Source organism: Mesoplodon bidens, assembly GCF_964165515.1.
Source record: "Mesoplodon bidens genome assembly, chromosome: 16".
NCBI classification, from domain to species: Eukaryota; Metazoa; Chordata; class Mammalia; order Artiodactyla; family Ziphiidae; genus Mesoplodon; species Mesoplodon bidens.
This window is the reverse complement of record NC_138173.1, coordinates 74,939,718-74,957,854: the sequence shown is the minus strand read 5'-3', so window position 1 is coordinate 74,957,854 and position 18,137 is coordinate 74,939,718. Positions and strand designations below refer to the sequence as shown.

The window sequence follows — 18,137 nt, the reverse complement described above, 5'->3', positions numbered from 1 at the left end:
GCAGGTACTGGGGTGTAGTGGAGAGGTTTTACAGATTATGCCCATGAGGCTGGGAGAATGAGAAAAGGGAGAGAAAAACCCATTCAAATCTCACAGCTTTGGACTGACTTTTGCAAATGGGTCTTTGCACAGAGACACATGATGAAATTTCAGTTAACCATGAATTGAGTTGATTGTTAAATGTGACTTTGGGATGATGGAATTTTCGTTGACCATCGTGTGTAAACTACCAAATTTGACCCTGTGATTTATTCGTTTACTGTGGGTTTACGATGTGCTAGAGCCTGTGCCAGCTCCTGTGGGGGGTGTATGAGAGTGACATTGATAAGAATTCTGCCCTCAGTGAGTTTATAGTCATGTAAGGAATCTGGGACATGCATATAGGTTGCTATAATAACAGTAGCTGTTTTTGCCACATGTTTGCCAGGTACCAGGTCTTGTGACAAACACTTTCTATGCCCTGACCCGTCTGAGTCCCCACCGCGGCCCTGCCTCGCAGCCTGTCTTCCTGGATACGGGGCCAGCTGTAGTGATCGCGGGTCTCAGTGTAGACGAATTGCCAGGACGCGGAGGAAGGAGTATTTCCAGGCAGGGCGGCTGCATGGTGAAGAATGGGGGATATTAGGATCCACAAAGGTGGTTGTCAGAGGTGCACAAAGGTGAGAAGACACAGGACAGAGTAGGGGTGACAGGGAATGTGGCAGGAGAATTGCTTGAATCCGGTTACAGGTACTGACCTGATTCACGGTTGGGCACCGGTCCCTGGGCGGCCGCTTTATTTCCAGTCTATCCTTCACTTAGTGTGTCATCCTTTTGGGTCCCACCCAAAGCCTCTAGGGCTTACCATCCACTCTTTTTAGGGGACACAGAATGTCACTGTTTTCCCACCTGAGTGTGAAAGGCTCTGCTCAGATTCTCAGCCTCTTGGTCAGTTCTTCAGGGAGCTGCATGCACCTCTGGGGAACTTTAATGCCAGGCCTGTGTCCCTGTATTTCCTTCTGCCGGATCGTGGTCCTGGAGTTCCTCCCTGCCTTGTTAGCCCTCCAGTGCCTCATCTGCGTTCTCGAGTTGTTCTCAGCGGCTGGGTTGGTCTAATCCAGGAGGGGTCCTGGATTAGACTGACAGGTAAGATCACCAAGTAAGAAAAAGAACAGGTGGCAGTGAGCGCTCTACAGAGGTTTACATACGGTCCTGTGACACAGTAGTGGCCTCCTGAAATTGGAAGAGGGATGGGCTTTTAGACTAAGTTCGAGTGGCACGGTGAAGCCCCCGCGTGAACGGAGGCTGAGGGGGCAGCTCGTACGAAGGCTGGAAGGTAAAGGCGGCTTGGTGCTGTCTGAGCACAGGAAGCTGGGGGCGGATGCAGGTGACGCGGTGCTGCGGCTGTGCCTCCTGACAGATGGTAGGCACCTGGCGTTTTTCAGAAGTGCTATGTCCTCAACTTTGACCTGTGGTAGGTGTGACTCTACGTTCACGGGAGGTTCACCGGGCGGTTGTAGTTAACACGAGGTAGAGGAGTGAGTGCACACACGGGAGCATCACTCCAGATATTAGTGATTTTTGCATAAAATCTCCTGCATTACAACAAAAAATCCGGTTAACTTCTCACTTACAATTTTATTCTCATCTTTCAGACAGCATCAGTGTGAGTGGCTTTCCGCTGTGCAGCCCCTTCCGCCAGGTCGTGAGGCCCCGGGTGGAGAGCAAGCCCGTGAACCCCGCTGAGGGCAGCCGGCCTGGAGACCTGGGTCACGTGAAGGTGAGTCGGCCCCCACGGGGCAGCCCGCCAAGGGGCTTGACGCTCTGGGTTTCTGCCGAGCCTTTCGGAGGCAAAGTTCTGAGTATTTTTCAGAAAGGAAAGGAAGCGTGTATTTGATAACAGATCTGTGTTTGTGGAAAGCTGGGTTCTCGTTATTTCTCCTTCTGGGTGAGGTTCGGGGAGCAGTTACACTGAAGCCTGAGTGCCTCGTGTCGTGGTGGACTCTTCATTTCCTGAAGTTTTGGGAATTTGTGGGTTGAATCTAGGACCGTACTGATGAAAGTAGAACGTCGCCTGCTTTTTTCTTGTTCATTTAAAAAATTTATCTATCATACCATTATTCTCAGTTCAGATGTTTATCCCGTAAACTTTTCTTAATCCTTAGGTGACTCCTTCTACTGGTTGGTTTATGGGCACCAGGGCAGCCGGAATGAATATACAAGTAACGAGTGAGCGTTGGTGCACAGGTGCCTTGGGCCTGGAGCCTGAGCAGAGATGAGCTGTCTCCTCAGAGCACGAGGGGAGTCGGGGCAGAGCTCTCGGTGGTCAGCGACTTGTCAGCACCTGGAAAGCTTGGCTGGGATGCGCCTGCCCGGGGAGCATGTGTAGAGCGAGGGCACGAGAGGTCTCAGCAGCTGTGACTGGGGAGCAGGCAGCAAAGTCGCCAAGAATGACTTCAGTAGGCATGTGTTCGGGCCCAGCCTTTGGGGGCACTGCTCACGTTCTTGGCGTTTAACAGGGTCACTGACTGATTAGACCCATCAGAAGAGCTTGGCCAAACTGGCTGTGAGTCAGTGGGACAACAGATTGTGAGCCATCGGGGCTGCGCTTGACGAAAACAAGATGATGGTGGAAGGGCCTGGACACCGTCTGCCATGAGGCCGTGGTGGAGGGAACGCGCCCACCTGGGTGGAGAGAGGTCACGTCGGTGGGCTGAAGTGCTGAGGAGCTGGGTTTTGGGGGGAGAGTCTTCTCCGTTTAGGGCCCTGCGGGAAAGAGGAAGGTGGCGTAAGCTGGGAGTCTCCGTCACTCAGACACAGAAGCTTGATGGCTGTGCGTCAGGGCTGTAGTGTTGGCCAAGGGCCCCGGGATGTGGAAGAAGAGTCCCACCAGCGGGACTGAAGGCATAGATGTTCCGCAAGCATAGATGCTGTGGGGGTGACTGTTGGCAGGGAGCCACGGGGGAGAAGCTGGGGAAGGGGCTTCCTCCCAGGCCCCGGATGTCACTTCCCTGCCGTCTCAGGTGTTCCTCCTCCCGGGTCAGGCCCCTCAGCAGCGTTACCTTTGCCTCGGTAGTTGGCCTTGTGGCCTCCCCCTCTCCGTCTGCTGTTGATGGCAGCTGTGGCACGATCTTCTTTTTATTTATGTATTTAATTTATTTACTTTTGGCTGCGTTGGGTCTTCGTTGCTGCACACGGGTTTTCTCTAGTTGTGGCGAGCGGGGGCTACTCTTTGTTGCGGTGCGTGGGCTTCTCACTGCGGTGGCTTCTCTTGTTGCGGAGCACGGGCTCTAGGCATGTGGGCTCAGTAGTTGCAGCACGCGGGCTCAGTAGTTGTGGCGCACGGGCTTAGTTGCTCCGCGGCATGTGGGATCTTCCCGGACCAGGGCTCGAACCCGTGTCCCGTGCATTGACAGGTGGATTCTTTACCACTGCGCCACCAGGGAAGCCCACGATTCTCTTTTATCCGCATCCACACACACCAGTCTCCTTTTAGAGCTGTCAGGAATGCTGTCGGGTGGATGTGCTGACCTCGTGGGAGCCTTTGTGCTGAGAGGGAGTCACCCAGTTTGTCTGAGGTCTGTTGGCGAGGGGTGCAGTGAGTCCAAACCTGTGAAATGTCGCAACTCTCCCTGGTCGTCCAGACGCGTCCTCGTGGTTCAGCTGAACTTGTGAGGTTCGGCACAGGAGTGGTGTCTGTGAGTGGCTCCTGTGCTTCTGGTGCTGTCACGTGGGAGCCTCCTGGCACTGCTGAGCCTGTTACATCAGCCGTCTCCCCAGAGCAGGAACGGCTTTAATTGGGAACGTGCTAAACCTGTAAACCTCGCTGAGGAATGGTGTAGTCATGGAAACAAGTAATTCAGTGAAAGTGGCTTCTGGGGAGCCCCTCAAGAAGTGGGAAAAGATAACATGTGTTTCTTCGGATTTCCCAGAAAGATTCCTCCCCCCGTTTGGTTCGCGGCATGTCTGTCCGCATTTATTCCCGGCGTTTCTGCACACCCTGAAGAATCTTCTAGGATTGAAAACAGATTGTGTGAAGTGGGTGCACATTAGACATAATATTCCTGTAAGTTAGACTCTGCAGTATGGCCTGTCTGACCCTCAGTTTCTCCATCCGTCAAATGGAGTAATCATGCTCCTTTCATGGGGTTGTTGGGAGGCTTAAATAATAGAAGAGCTGGGCAGGGAGGAGAAACAAAGCTGATCAAATCAAGAACTGGTAATGGACTGGGACTTGATTCCTGTATTTTGAGAGAGAAATGAGACTTGGTGAATGAGCCCCGCTGGCTGTTACGGGGGAGCAGCCCCGGTTAGGCTGGGCACTGGGTGGCCGACCTGGAGTCTCTCGACCATTTTCTTGGCGCTGCTGAGCCAGCTCCCCAGTGACAGCAAGGCTCGGCCCTGCCTTCTGAGTTAATACCGTGTGCACGAAATGTGGCCGCGTGCCTGGAACGTGGCAGGGCTGCACTGAGAGCCTGCCCGGTAGGGGCTTAGCTTGGGGACCGCTTGTCCTGGGCTGGGGCTGCAGAAATGGGGACGCATGGACAGACGGGAGGCCTCTCGCCTGTTGGCTGTGCCGTGTCCCGCTCGAGGCTCCCTGCAGCTTTGCCTGATGGAGGCATCCAATTTACAGCCTCCAGGGCCAGACTACCCAGAAAGATGGGAGCTGCATGGGGCCCTGTCCTACTCGGGCCTGGAGCGTAAAGCACTCAGAGAGGCTGGAGGGCCTGCCCCACAGCCAGAGCTAAATCCGGCCGAGGCCCCCTCCTGTCCGGCTGCTAAATACACCCCAGTTTCCCTCCATCGACAGCGGTGCTCTGCAAATGCGTCACAACCGCTGGTAGCCTGCCGAGAAGCACCTGGAAATCCCAACAAAACCAAAGGTCACCGGGAGGCGGGGCAGCCGGGCCTGCCCTTGGGCTCTGTGCACATGTGGTTCTGGGGAGCTTGCTGGTACGTGCCCACCCTTGTCAACAACACCCTGTCTTTAAAAACATCAGGGAACAGGCCAACAGCCTCGGCCATCAGGGTAACAGCTCCGTCCACGGGCACCTCCCGTGGGAACCAGTGTCACGCCGGCCGCTTTCCGGATGGTGAGGGTTTGAGCTGAGGCTGTAGGTGCTCCTGCCCCTGCATGTCCTGCCGTCTCCCTGCTGCTCTGACACCTACACAGTCCATCCAGGGGCCTCAGCCACTCACTTAAAACCCCCGAGCCCCAGTTTGATCACCTGCAAGTTGGGGAGAAGGTCCTTTCTCACAGGTTGTTAGTGAAGATCTATTGAAATAATACTTGGGCAGGTGTTTTATTAAAAACAATACACAAGTTGGGGAGGAGGAACAGAACTGGGGGTTGCCTGAACGGATGAGTTGAAGGGTGTGGTGAAGGTGTCCCCTGGTTACAGAGCAGGCAGAGGCCAGGCCTCGTCTCGTCAGGTGGTGTTGCCCACCCAGCCTGGACCCTGCCTGCCTGTCCTAGATGCGCCACATGGCTGCCTGCATCCTGTCCTGTGGCCGTGCTGGGGTTGTCTTCCCTCTCCTGTGTGCCTGTTGTGTCAAAACAATAGATGATGACTGTGTCCACTAATACATGCACATATGACAAAACTCAGAGGAATCTTCAAAATCAAGTAGTCAATCTTAAATCCAACAAGGCTTTGCTAAGTAGATGTTCAGATTGTCTGTGAGTAGAAAGATTTACTTCTTCCTTTCCGAGCAGGCTAACTTATTCCTTTCCCTGCTTTATTGTACTAGTCTTGTTCATGATTGTAGAGATAAACCATTCAGTCTTTCATCATTAAGTGTGATGGTAGCTGTAGAGTTTTTATACCTGCCCTGTATCATATTAAGGAAGTTCCCTACAACCATTAAAAAAAAAAAGTTATAGCAAATAAGCCAACGAAGGTGGTAGAAGTTGAAGCATAAATAATATTCAGTTAGTCCAAAAGAAGGAGTAAAGGGAGGACAAAGGAAACAAAGGAAAATGGGGCAGATAGAAGACATAGCAAGATGGTGGGTGATAAACTTAACCGTATCAGTAATCAGATCGAAAGTAAGTAGTCCAAATACTCTAATTGCGGGTAGAGAATGTCAGATTGGATAAAAAAAGCAAGACCCAACTCTAGCTACCTCCAAGTAATGAATTTTAAATATAAAGACAAAAATAGATTGAACCTAGGGGCTTCCCTGATGGCGCAGTGGTTGAGAGTCCACCTGCCAATGCAGGGGACACGGGTTCTTGCCCCGATCCGGGAAGATCCCACATGCCATGGAGTGGCTGGGCCCGTGAGCCATGGCCACTGAGCCTGCGCGTCTGGAGCCTGTGCTCCGCAATGGGAGAGGCTGCAACAGTGAGAGGCCTGCGTACTGCAAAAAAAAAAAAAAAAAGGTTGAAACTAAATGGATGGAGGAAGGTATACCATGCTTACACTAATGAAAAATCTGGAGTGGCCTTATGGAGAACAGAGAAAAGTAAACTTCAGAGAAAAGAATATTACCAAAGATAAAAAGGTCTTTTCATATAGTAAAGGGCTCAATTCCTCAAGAAAATGTAAGCCATAAATATTTATGTACCTAATAAGAGCTTCAAGATGCATGAAGCAAAAACTGATAGAATGGCAAGAAGACATAAATAAATTGAGAGAGTTCCATATCCTTCAGTAATTGTTGGAAAAAGTAGACAGAAATGAGTAGAGATAGTATTGTTCAGATCTTCTCTGTCAATCAATTTGACGTAATCAACATTTATAGAACAGTTAGGTACAGAGTGCATGTTCTTTTCAGGGGCGCATAGAACAATTACCAAAGTAGACCATATTGGGGCTATGATGGTTAGATTTTGTGTGTCAATGGGGCTAGGCTGCAGTGCCCAGTTGTTTGGTCAAACACGAGTTTAGATGTTGCTGTAAAGTGATTTTGGAGATGCGATTAACACTTACCACCAGTTAAGTTAAAGAGATTATTCTTCATAATATGGGTAGGCCTCATCCAACCAGCTGAAGGCCTTTGAGCAGAAATTGAGAATTTTGGGGGGAGAAATTTCCAAAATCCCTTTCTCCAAAAATGGAGAAGGAATTCTGCCTCAAGGCTGTGACATAGCTCCTGACTGAGTTTCCAGCCCATCAGCCTGCCCTACGAATCTCAAACTTGCCAGCCACCACAATAAATCTCTTTGTACATGTGTACACACAAATATTGCCAACACACGTGCCCTATTGGCTTGTGGTTCTGTTTCTCTGGAGAGCCCTGATACAGAGGGCCACAAAAGAAATTTCAAATTTAAAAGGATTCTCATTTTATAAAGTATATTCTGACAGTAATAAAATTAAATTAGAAACCAATAACAAAAATCTTTGAAAAACCCTCAGACATTTGGAAACAAAATGACACTTATAATTAACTCATGGGTCAAAGAAGAAATAAAAAATTAGAAAGTATTTTGAAATGAGTGAAAATGAAAGCACAGTATATCATTTGTGGGATGCCACTAAAGCAGTAGTTTGGGGAAATTTATAATACTTAATTCCTATGTTGGAATAGAAGAATAGCCTTCAATCAATAAACCTCAGCTTCAACTTGAAGAAAGTAGAAAAAAATGTGGAAGTTAAACCTAGAGTAGAAAAGGAAATAATAAAGACCAGAACAGAAATCATTGAAACTGGAAACAAAAAAACCTGATATTGACAAACCAAAAGCTTATTCTTTGAGAAAAATCAGTGAAGTCTACCAACTTCTAGTCAGATGGATCATAGAGAAAAGACATAAATTAAAAATATTAGGAATGAAAAAGGCGGCATCACTACAGGTTCTACACATATTAAATGCATAATAGATATATTATGAAAACTTTATGCCAATAAATTTGAAAACTGAGGTGAAATGGACAAATTCCTTTTTAAAAAAATTTTTATTGAAGTATAGTTGATTTACAATGTTGTGTTAATTTCTGCTGTACAGCAAAGTGACTCAGTTTTACATACATATTCTTTTTTCATATTCTTTTCAATTGTGGTTTATCACAGAATACTGACTATAATTCCCTGTGCTATACAGTAGAACTTTGTTCATCCATCCTATATATAATGGTTTGCATCTGCTAATCCCATACTCCCAGTCCTTTTCTCCCCATCCTCATCCCCTTGGCAACCACAGGTCTGTTCTCTATATCTGTGAGTCTGTTTTTGTTTTGTAGGTATGTTTATTTGTGTCATATTTTAGATTCCACATATAAATGATATCATGGTATTTGTCTTTCTCTTTCTGACTTACTGAGCTTAATATGATAATCTCTAGGTCCATCCATGTTGCTGCAAATGGCATTATTTCATTCTTTTTAATGGAGACAAATTCATTGAAAGACTCAGAGTATTAAAGCTTACTCATAGAAGGAAGTAGATAATCTGAATAGCCTTATATCCATTAAGGAAACGGAACTTTTTGTTAAAACCATCCCCTAGAGAAAATCCAGGCCCAGGTGGCTCACCCATTGCAGCTTACCAAACATAAAGGGAGGAATAATACAAATTTTATGTAAGCTCTTCTTGAAGGAAACTTGAGAAAGAAGGAATACTGCTAATTCGTTCTATGAGGTCAGCATTACCCTGATACCAAAACCAGACAAATATTATGAAAACAAAAGCAAAGACTCCTGAACATAGATAGGAAAATTTTAAGGGAATTTTTTTACCATAATATTGACTGAGTGGCATTTATCTGAGGAATGCAAGGTTGGTTTAACATTAGAAAACCAGCAAATGTAATTCTTCGTATCAACAAACTAAAAAAAATGATATAAGCATCTCAGTAGACGAAGAAAAAGCATCTGACAAAGTACAATATCTATTTCTAATAAAAACTTAGCAAACTTAGAAATAAAAGGGAACTTCCTCAACCTGATGAAGTGCACCCACAAAACTGCTACAGCCCCCTTTGAACTTAAAGGTGAAAAACAGGTTGTGCTTTCCCTAAGGGCAGCCACACCGGGCCACGCACCCTGGCTCCCCAGGTGTACCCTCTCACTGTACTCTTCATTGGCGCTGGCTGTTCACTTTGATTGGAGGTTCTCTCTCAGTTCCTTTGATTCCTGGCATGTTCTCCAGTCCTCCTCCAGGGCCATGCTCTGATGTTACCTTGTCTGCCAAGCTGTCAGTGGTGGCCCTGTGCTCATGTCCCCGAGTTCTCCATAGCTGTGAGCTCCTCATGGCCGTGGCCTGGTCCGTGCCTCCTGGCACAGTGCTCAGCCTTTGGGAAATCTTTCTGGACCCAGATATTCCACATAGCTAGGTCAAATATTCCCTTTCCACAGGAATTTTCCTTTCTCTGAAGAGATTCTCTCCATCAGTGAGGCAAAGCAGGGCAGTGGAGTAAGTTTCTTCTCACTCACAGTAAAGTCTAGTTTTGGGATTCTTCAGAAGCCTAACAACATTCAGATGATGTCTTATGTCCTGTTAAATATTTTATTTTACTTTAACCTTTACAGTAAAGAACCATAGGATGTTCATGAAGTTCTTACATGCTTTTACGTTCTAATAATTGTATTTATAAATGGACTGACTGGAAGAATCTGCTAAGAAAACTTAAGAGTAAATGTATTTGAGTTAAAAACAAAAAGACCTATGTCTTGGAATAGCATATTTTCTTAATCAAGCTGTGTTATTAGGGGAAAATGGTTTCATGAGCCTTTTGGTGCCTCGGGGCAGCAGAGCGAAGGTTCTCATTAGCTTGGAGGAGAAAATGTATTAGACCATTTGTTCATTGATCATTCACACGCTCAAGGATGGCGAGCAGGTGGGCGGCCCAGGCTGGAGACTGTGCTGGCCAGAGAGGCTTGGAACGTGGCAGCAGAGAGATCGAACTTTTTAAACAGTATTTACAGGTTACGTCTCTCATGACTGCAACTTCCCAGTATTTGGGTGGGAGTTACTGAACAGCTCAGAAAGATTAAGCAACATGCCCAAGGTCAAGCAGTTTCAAAGTAGAAGCTAAAATTCAAACCCAGTTATGGCTAAATCCAAAGCTTGTATTGTTTCCACAGTGTCATGCTTCCCCTCTATATATACTTTGTAAGTTTCCAAACTTAATATGGAATACAAAACATCCTCTATTGATTCAAGCCATATTTATAGAGCAGTGAATATAAGCTTTTCGCCTATCTGACCCTCAGCTTTCAATCTGTGAAATGCAGATCATAAGCCTTCCTCCTGGGCTATTGTAAGGAGGAAAGCATCTTCTATTAGCCCTGGTAGATAAGAAAAGCTTACAAAACGGCAAATCCAATTCAGTTCCAAATTATTTCTAATCTGTCCCAGTAATAGTTACAGAGACAGTTTAAACTCTACAAAGTTTAAGCATAAAGGCATCAAAAGAATCCTTTAATCTGCTCAACAATTTCAAAACTTAGTAAGAAATTGTAGCAGTAAGAGAAGTGGAGAGTCCACTGCATGTGGAATTCTAAACAGATGTCAGGGAGAGGGGCCAGAAGAATCTCCTTGAGGTTCCATGACACGGTGAAGGCTTTTGTCCACCATGATGGTCACTGTTTACCTGAACCCCTGTAACATTTCATCCACTGCACCCATTCAATAAGCCCCTGGTGAGTAACTGTTCAGTGCCCAGTTCTGGGAGCTGGGGCTGTAACAGAGAGCAGGGCGACGTCCCGGAGCTCACCTTCTGGCAGAGGAGACGAACAGTAAGCACACGCATGTCAACTGGTGAGAAGTGCTGTGCAGGAAGGTCAAGGAAGGAAGAGGATGGGGCCTGCTTGCCCCATTGGCAGAGGCCTTTCTGCAGAGGCACCATGGCAGTCTGAGATGCATGTGCACACACAGTCTGTGTCAGATGGTTTCCTCTATTGAGGTAGGACATGACTTAGAACATCACCACAGCTGCCATAACTATTATATAAGCCAGCTTTTTCCCAGTGGAGTGTGAGTTGGTCCAAGCTAAGGATGATACCTTACTAATCTTTGCCTTTTCAGCACTTGGTACCAGGACAGGCACATCACAGGCTCCCAGTGAGTGTTGAATACTGAACAAGAAAGAAAAGGAAATGGCTTCTAAAGCGTTGCTATGCGCTCTCATTCCTTTCCTATTAATCATATGCTGCGTTTGATCACAGCAGGACCTTAACACGTTGGTTCGTACATGGTAGCATGCATCCGAATCACCTGGGAGCTTATTAAAACAGAGTGCTGGGCCCCATCCTCGATTTCTAATTTGGCAGGTCTGGGTCGGGGCTGAGAGTGCACTTCTAACAGGTTTCCAGCTGCTGCTGCTGGCTGTGGGCACCGTGCTTTGAGGACCACTGCCTTAAGGTAGGAAATGTTTTCCATTTGTTTAACGTTTTTTTACTGTCTGTAGGACTGGACTGTAAGCAGTTCTGGACCTTTCTGCTGTGCCTCATGACCTGTGATGTAACTCTTAGGTTAGCACATGGGAAGCTCTCTAAGTAGCTCAGTTTGAGGTACCTCAGTGACTGATTTATAGCACCTGGATTCCTGGGAAGGCATTTTCATAAACATTGTGGTAAAATCTTAAACATACAGTTAAAATTAAATCTAGGCATTCAAATGCTTATTTTGGGGAAAGTCAAGAAACACTTGTCTAGGAACCCATAAACCCGCCAGCCCTGCTGCAGCCCAGGGCCTTTCCACGGGATGAGCCTCATGGTGGCACTGCGTGGGGTTCACAGAAGCCCTCAAACCTTTGAGCGCCTGGCCCGTCCCTGGTGGTTTACCAGCAGGACTCAGGATTCCCAGGCAGACAGCAGAGGAAAATGGGCACTTTCATTGCATTCTTGGCAAACAGGAAAATTGAGTTAGATCAGCTTTTCAGAATGACTGACAGAAAGCCAATATGTTTGCTTTGGGTAAGGAAATGGAAATTTCACACCACAGACATATGGGGTCCAAGAGTCATTTTACATAATGTCCTGCTATACAGATTTAGGTGATCTCATTAGTCCCTAAAAAACCCAAAACTGTTTAAATAGTGGCCACATTAAACAAAAGAGTCCTGCCCCCTCTCCCAACCCGGAAACATTTACATTACTGAAACAAGCAAAATGGGGGAAACAATTACTTGTCATCAAACAGCCATGGATAAGCCTCAGCGTTATCTCAGTGGGTGGGTTACTTCACTTCATCTGTGAACGAGAGATCATCCTTAGTCCTCAGGGGAGTTCTGAGGGTGAAGCAGGTCACAGAACCCAAGTGTGGAGACCCCCCAGCTCCCTCTGCCCTCTGGTTGGCACATCCCTCTGTCATCTCTACATCGCTTGGATGGCGTTGTCGGGAGTAGGCTTGTCTGTCACCCCATGTGACCCCAAGCTCCACGAAGGCAGAAGACACTCATGTTTCCTTATCCACGCTCTACAGGATATCTAGCGCATGCTGGGTGCCCAATCAATGACTGTTAGACTGGGAGAACCACAGAAAGCTGTGGAGGAGGCAGGCGGAAGGAGGAGCCTTCTTCTCCTTTATTTTTTAACATCTATATTGGAGTATAATTGCTTTACAATGGTGTTAGTTTCTGCTGTATCACAAAGTGAATCAGTTATACATATACATATGTTCCCATATCTCTTCCCTCTTGCGTCTCCCTCCCTCCCAACCTCCCTATCCCACCCCTCTAGGTGGTCACAAAGCACCGAGCTGGTCTCCCTGTGCTATGCGGCTGCTTCCCACTAGCTGTCTATTTTACGTTTGGTAGTGTATATAAGTCCATGCCACTCTCTCACTTCGTCCCAGCTTTCCCTTCCCCCTCCCCGTGTCCTCAAGTCCATTCTCTGTGTCTGCATCTTTATTCCTGTCCTGCCCCTAGGTTCTTCAGAACTTTTTTTTTTTTTGTATTCCATATATATGTGTTAGCATACGGTATTTGTTTTCCACTTTCTGACTTACTTCACTCTGTATGACAGTCTCTAGGTCCATCCACCTCACTACAAATAACTCAATTTCGTTTCTTTTTTTTTTTTTTTTTTTTTTTTTTTTTTGCGTTACGCAGGCCTCTCACTGCTGTGTCCTCTCCCGTTGCGGAGCACAGGCTCTGGATGCGCAGGCCCAGCGGCCATAGCTCATGGGCCCAGCTGCTCTGCAGCACGTGGGATCTTCCCGGACTGGGGCACGAATCCGTGTCCCCTGCATCAGCAGGCAGACTCCCAACCACTGCGCCACCAGGGAAGCCCAATTTTGTTTCTTTTTATGGCTGAGTAATATCCCATTGTATATATGTGCCACATCTTTATCCATTCATCTGTCGATGGACATTACGTTGGTTCCATATCCTGGCTATTGTAAACAGAGCTGCAGTGAACATTGTGGTACATGTCTCTTTTTGAATTATGGTTTTCTCAGGGTATATGCCCAGGAGTAGGATTGCTAGGTCATATGGTAGTTCTGTTTTTAGTTTTCTAAGGACCCTCCATACTGTTCTCCATAGTAGCTGTATCCATTTACATTCCCAGCAACAGTCCAAGAGGGTTCCCTTTTCTCCACACCCTCTCCAGCATTTATTGTTTGTAGATTTTTTGATGATGGCTATTCTGACTGGTGTGAGGTGATACCTCATTGTAGTTTTGATTGCCATTTCTCTGATGATTAGTGATGTTGAGCATTCTTTCATGTGTTTGTTGGCAATCTGTATATCTTCTTTGGAGAAATGTCTATTTAGGTCTTCTGCCCATTTTTGGATTGGGTTGTTTATTTTTTTTTTGATATTAAGCTGCATGAGCTGCTTGTATATTTTGGAGATTAATCCTTTGTCAGTTGCTTTGTTTGCAAATATTTTTTCCCATTCTGAGGGCTGTCTTTTCGTCTTGTTTATGGTTTCCTTTGCTGTGCAAAAGCTTTGAAGTTTCATTAGGTCCCAGTTTTTGTTTTTATTTCCATTTCTCTAGGAGGTGGGACAAAAAGGATCTTGCTGTGATTAATGTCATAGAGTGTTCTGCCTATGCTTTCCTCCAAGAGTTTTATAGTGTCTGGCCTTCAATTTAGGTCTTTAATCCATATTTTTGTGTATGGTGTTAGGGAGTGTTCTAATTTCATTCTTTTACATGTGGCTGTCCAGTTTTCCCAGCACCACTTATTGAAGAGGCTGTCTTTTCTCCATTGTGTGTTCTTGCCTCCTTTATCGAATATAAGGTGACCATATGTGCATGGGTTTATCTCTGGGCTTTCTATCCTGTTCCATTGATCTATATTTCTGTTTTTGTGCCAGTACCATAGTGTCTTGATTAGTGTATCTTTGTAGTATAGTCTGAAGTCAGGGAGTGTGATTCCTCCAGCTCCCTTTTTCTTTCTCAAGATTGCTTTGGCTATTTGGGGTATTTGTGTTTCCATACAGATTGTGAAATTTTTTGTTCTAGTTCTGTGAAAAATGCTACTGGTAGTTTGATAGGGATTGCAGTGAGCCGGTAGATTGCTTTGGGTAGTATAGTCATTTTCACAGTGTTGGTTCTTCCAATCCAAGAACATGGTATATCTCTCCATCTGTTTTGTATCATCTTTAATTTCTTTCATCAGTGTCTTATAATTTTCTGCATACAGGTCTTTTGTCTCTTTAGGTAGGTTTATTCCTAGATATTTTATTCTTTTTGTTGCAGTGGTAAATGAGAGTGTTTTCTTAATTTCACTTTCAGATTTTTCATCATTAGTGTATAGGAATGCAAGAGATTTCTGTGCGTTAACTTTGTATCCTACTACTGTACCAGGTCCATTGATTAGCTCTAGTAGTTTTCTGGTAGCATTTTTAGAATTCTGTGTGTATAGTATCATGTCATCTGCAAACAGTGACAGCTTTACTTCTTCTTTTTCGATTTGGATTCCTTTTATTTCTTTTTCTTTTCTGATTGCTGTGACTAAAACTTCCAATACTATGTTGAATGATAGTGGTGAGAGTGGGCAACCTTGTCTTGTTCCTGATCTTAGTGGAAATGGTTTCAGTTTTTCACCATTGAGAATGATGTTGGCTGTCGGTTTGTCATATATGGCCTTTATTATGTTGAGGAAAGTTCCCTCTGTGCCTACTTTCTGGAGGGTTTTTATCATAAATGGGTGTTGAATATTGTTGAAAGATTTTTCTGCATCTATTGAGATGTTCATATGGTTTTTCTCCTTCAATTTGTTAATATGGTGTATCACATTGACTGATTTGCGTATATTGAAGAATCCTTGCATTCCTGGGTTAAACCCCATTTGATCATGGTGTATGATCCTTCTAATGTGCTGTTGGATTCTGTTTGCTAGTATTTTGTTGAGGATTTTGCATCTATGTTCATCAGAGATATTGGCCTATAGTTTTCTTTTTTTGTGACATCTTTGTCTGGTTTTGGTATCAGGGTGATGGTGGACTCAGAATGAGTTTGGGAGTGTTCCTCCCTCTGCTATATTTTGGAAGAGTTTGAGAAGGATAGGTGTTAGCTCTTCTCTAAATGTTTGATAGAATTCGCCTGTGAAGCCATCTGGTCCTGGGCTTTTTTGTTGGAAGATTTTTAATCACAGTTTCAATTTCAGCGCTTGTGATTGGTCTGTTTATATTTTCTGTTTCTTCCTGTTTCAGTCTCAGAAGGTTGTGCTTTTCTAAGAATTTGACCATTTCTTCCGAGTTGTCCATTTTATTGGCAGGTAGTTGCTTGTAGTAATCTCTCATGATCCTTTGTATTTCTGAGGGTCAGTTGTTACTCCTCCTTTTTCATTTCTTATTCTATTGATTTGAGTCTTCTTCCTTTTTGTCTTGATGAGTCTGGCTAATGGTTTATCAATTTTGTTTATCTTCTCAAAGAACCAGCTTTTAGTTTTATTGATCTTTGCTATTGTTTCCTTCATTTCTTTTTCATTGATTTCCTATCTGATCTTTATGATTTCTTTCCTTCTGCTAACTTTGGGTTTTGTTGGTTCTTCTTTCTCTAATTGCTTTAGGTGTAAGGTTAGGTTGTTTATTTGAGGTGTTTATTGTTTCTTGAGGTAGGATTATATTGCTATAAACTTCCCTCTTAGAACTGCTGTTGCTGCATCCCATAGGTTTTGGTCGTCATGTTTTCATTGTCATTTGTTTCTAGGTATTTATTGATTTCCTCTTTGATTTCTTCACTGATGTCTTGGTTATTTGGTAGTGTATTGTTTAACCTCCATTTGTTTGTATTTTTTACAGATTTTTTCCTATAATTGATAACTAGTCTCACAGCCTTGTTGTCAGAAAAGGTTCTTGATATGATTTCAGTTTTCTTGAATTTACCAAGGCTTGATTTGTGACCCAAAGTATGAGCTATCCTGGAGAATGTTCCATGAGCACTTGAGAAGAAAGTGTATTCTGTTGTTTTTGGATGGCATGTCCTATAAATAGCAGTTAAGTCCATCTTGTTTAATGTGTCATTTAAAGCTTGTGTTTCCTTATTTATTTTCATTTTTGATGATCTGTCCATTGGTGAAAGTGGGGTGTTCAAGTCCCCTACTATGATTGTGTTACTTTTGATTTCCCCTTTTATGGCTGTTAGCATTTGCCTTATGTATTGAGGTGCTCCTATGTTGGGTGCGTAAATATCTACAACTGTTATCTCTTCTTCTTGGATTGATCCCTTGATCGTTATGTAGTGTCCTTCTTTGTCTGTTGTAATAGTCTTTATTTTAACGTCTGTTTTGTCTGATATGAGAATTGCTACTCCAGCTTTCTTCTGATCTCCATTTGCATGGATTATCTTTTTTCCATCACCTCACTTTCAGTCTGTATGTGTCCCTAGGTCTGAAGTGGGTCCCTTGTAGACAGCATATATATGGGTCTTGATTTTGTATCCATTCAGCCAGTCTATGTCTTTTGGTTGGAACATTTAATCCATTTACATTTAAGGTAGTTATTGATATGTATGTTCCCATTACCATTTTCTTAATTGTTTTGGTTTTGTTATTGCAGGTCTTTTTCCTTCTCTTGTGTTTCCTGCCTAGAGAAGTTCCTTTAAGCATTTCTGTAAAGCTGGTTTGGTGGTGTTGAATTCTCTTAGCTTTTGCTTGTCTGTAAAGGTTTTAATTTCTCTGTCGAACCTGAATGAGATCCTTGCTGGGTAGAGTCATCTTGGTTGTACGTTTTTCCCTTTTATCACTTTAAATATGTCCTGCCACTCCCTTCTGGCTTGCAGAATTTCTGCTGAAAGAGCAGCTGTTAACCTTATGGGTATTCCCTTGTATGTTATTTGTTGCTTTTCCATTGCTGCTTTTAATATTTTTTCTTTGTATTTAATTTTTGATAGTTTGATTAGTGTGCATCTTGGCGTGTTTCTCCTTGGATTTATCCTGTATGGGACTCTCTGTGCTTCCTGGACTTGACTCACTATTTCCTTTCTTATATTAGGGAAGTTTTCAACTGTAATCTCTTCAAATATTTTCTCAGTCCCTTTCTTTTTCTCTTCTTTTTCTGGGACCCCTATAGTTTGAATGTTGGTACATTTAGTGTTGTCCCAGAGGTCTCCAAGACTGTCCTCAGTTCTTTACATTCTTTTCTCTTTATTGCACTCTGTGGTAGTTATTTCCACTATTTTATCTTCCAGGTCACTTATCCGCTCTTCTGCCTCAGTTATTCTGCTATTGACTCCTTGTAGAGGATTTTTAATTTCATTTATTGTGTTGTTCATCATTGTTTGTTTGCTTTTTGGTTTTTCTAGGTCCTTGTTAAATGTATCTTGTATTTTCTCCATTCTATTTCCAAGATTTTTGATCTTTACTGTCATTACTCTGAATTCCTTTTCAGGTAGGCTGCCTATTTCCTCTTCATTTGTTTGGTCTGGTGGGTTTTTACCTTGCTCTTTCATCTGCTGTGTGTTTATCTGTCTTCTCATGTTGCTTAACTTACTGTGTTTGGGGTCTCCTTTTCGCAGGCTGCACGTTCATAGTTCTCGTTGTTTTTGGTGTCTGCCCCCAGCGGGTAAGGTTGGTTCAGTGGGTTGTGTAGGCTTCCTGGTGGAGGGAACTGGTGTCTCTGTTTTGGTGGATGAGGCTGGATCTTGTCTTTCTGGTGGGCAGGACCATGTCCGGTGGTGTGTTTTGGGGTGTCTGTGACCTTATTTTAATTTTAGGCAACCTTTCTAGAAATGGGTAGGAGTGTGTTCTTGTCTTGCTAGTTGTTTGGCCTGGGGTGTCCAGCACTGTAGCTTGCTGGTCGTTGAGTGGAGCTGGGTC

General features: G+C 44.5%; 1 protein-coding gene across 3 annotated transcripts in view; it reads left to right on the top strand.

Moving 5' to 3' along the window:
* TRAPPC9 (trafficking protein particle complex subunit 9) overlaps nucleotides 1–18,137 on the top strand; it is a 503,630-nt gene that overhangs the window by 175,953 nt on the left and 309,540 nt on the right. For all 3 annotated transcript variants that reach the window (XM_081258084.1, XM_081258086.1, XM_081258085.1), the window contains one exon: nucleotides 1,635–1,759. In XM_081258084.1, coding sequence (XP_081114210.1) covers nucleotides 1,635–1,759 — 125 coding nt within the window. The remainder of the gene's footprint in view (nucleotides 1–1,634; nucleotides 1,760–18,137) is intronic.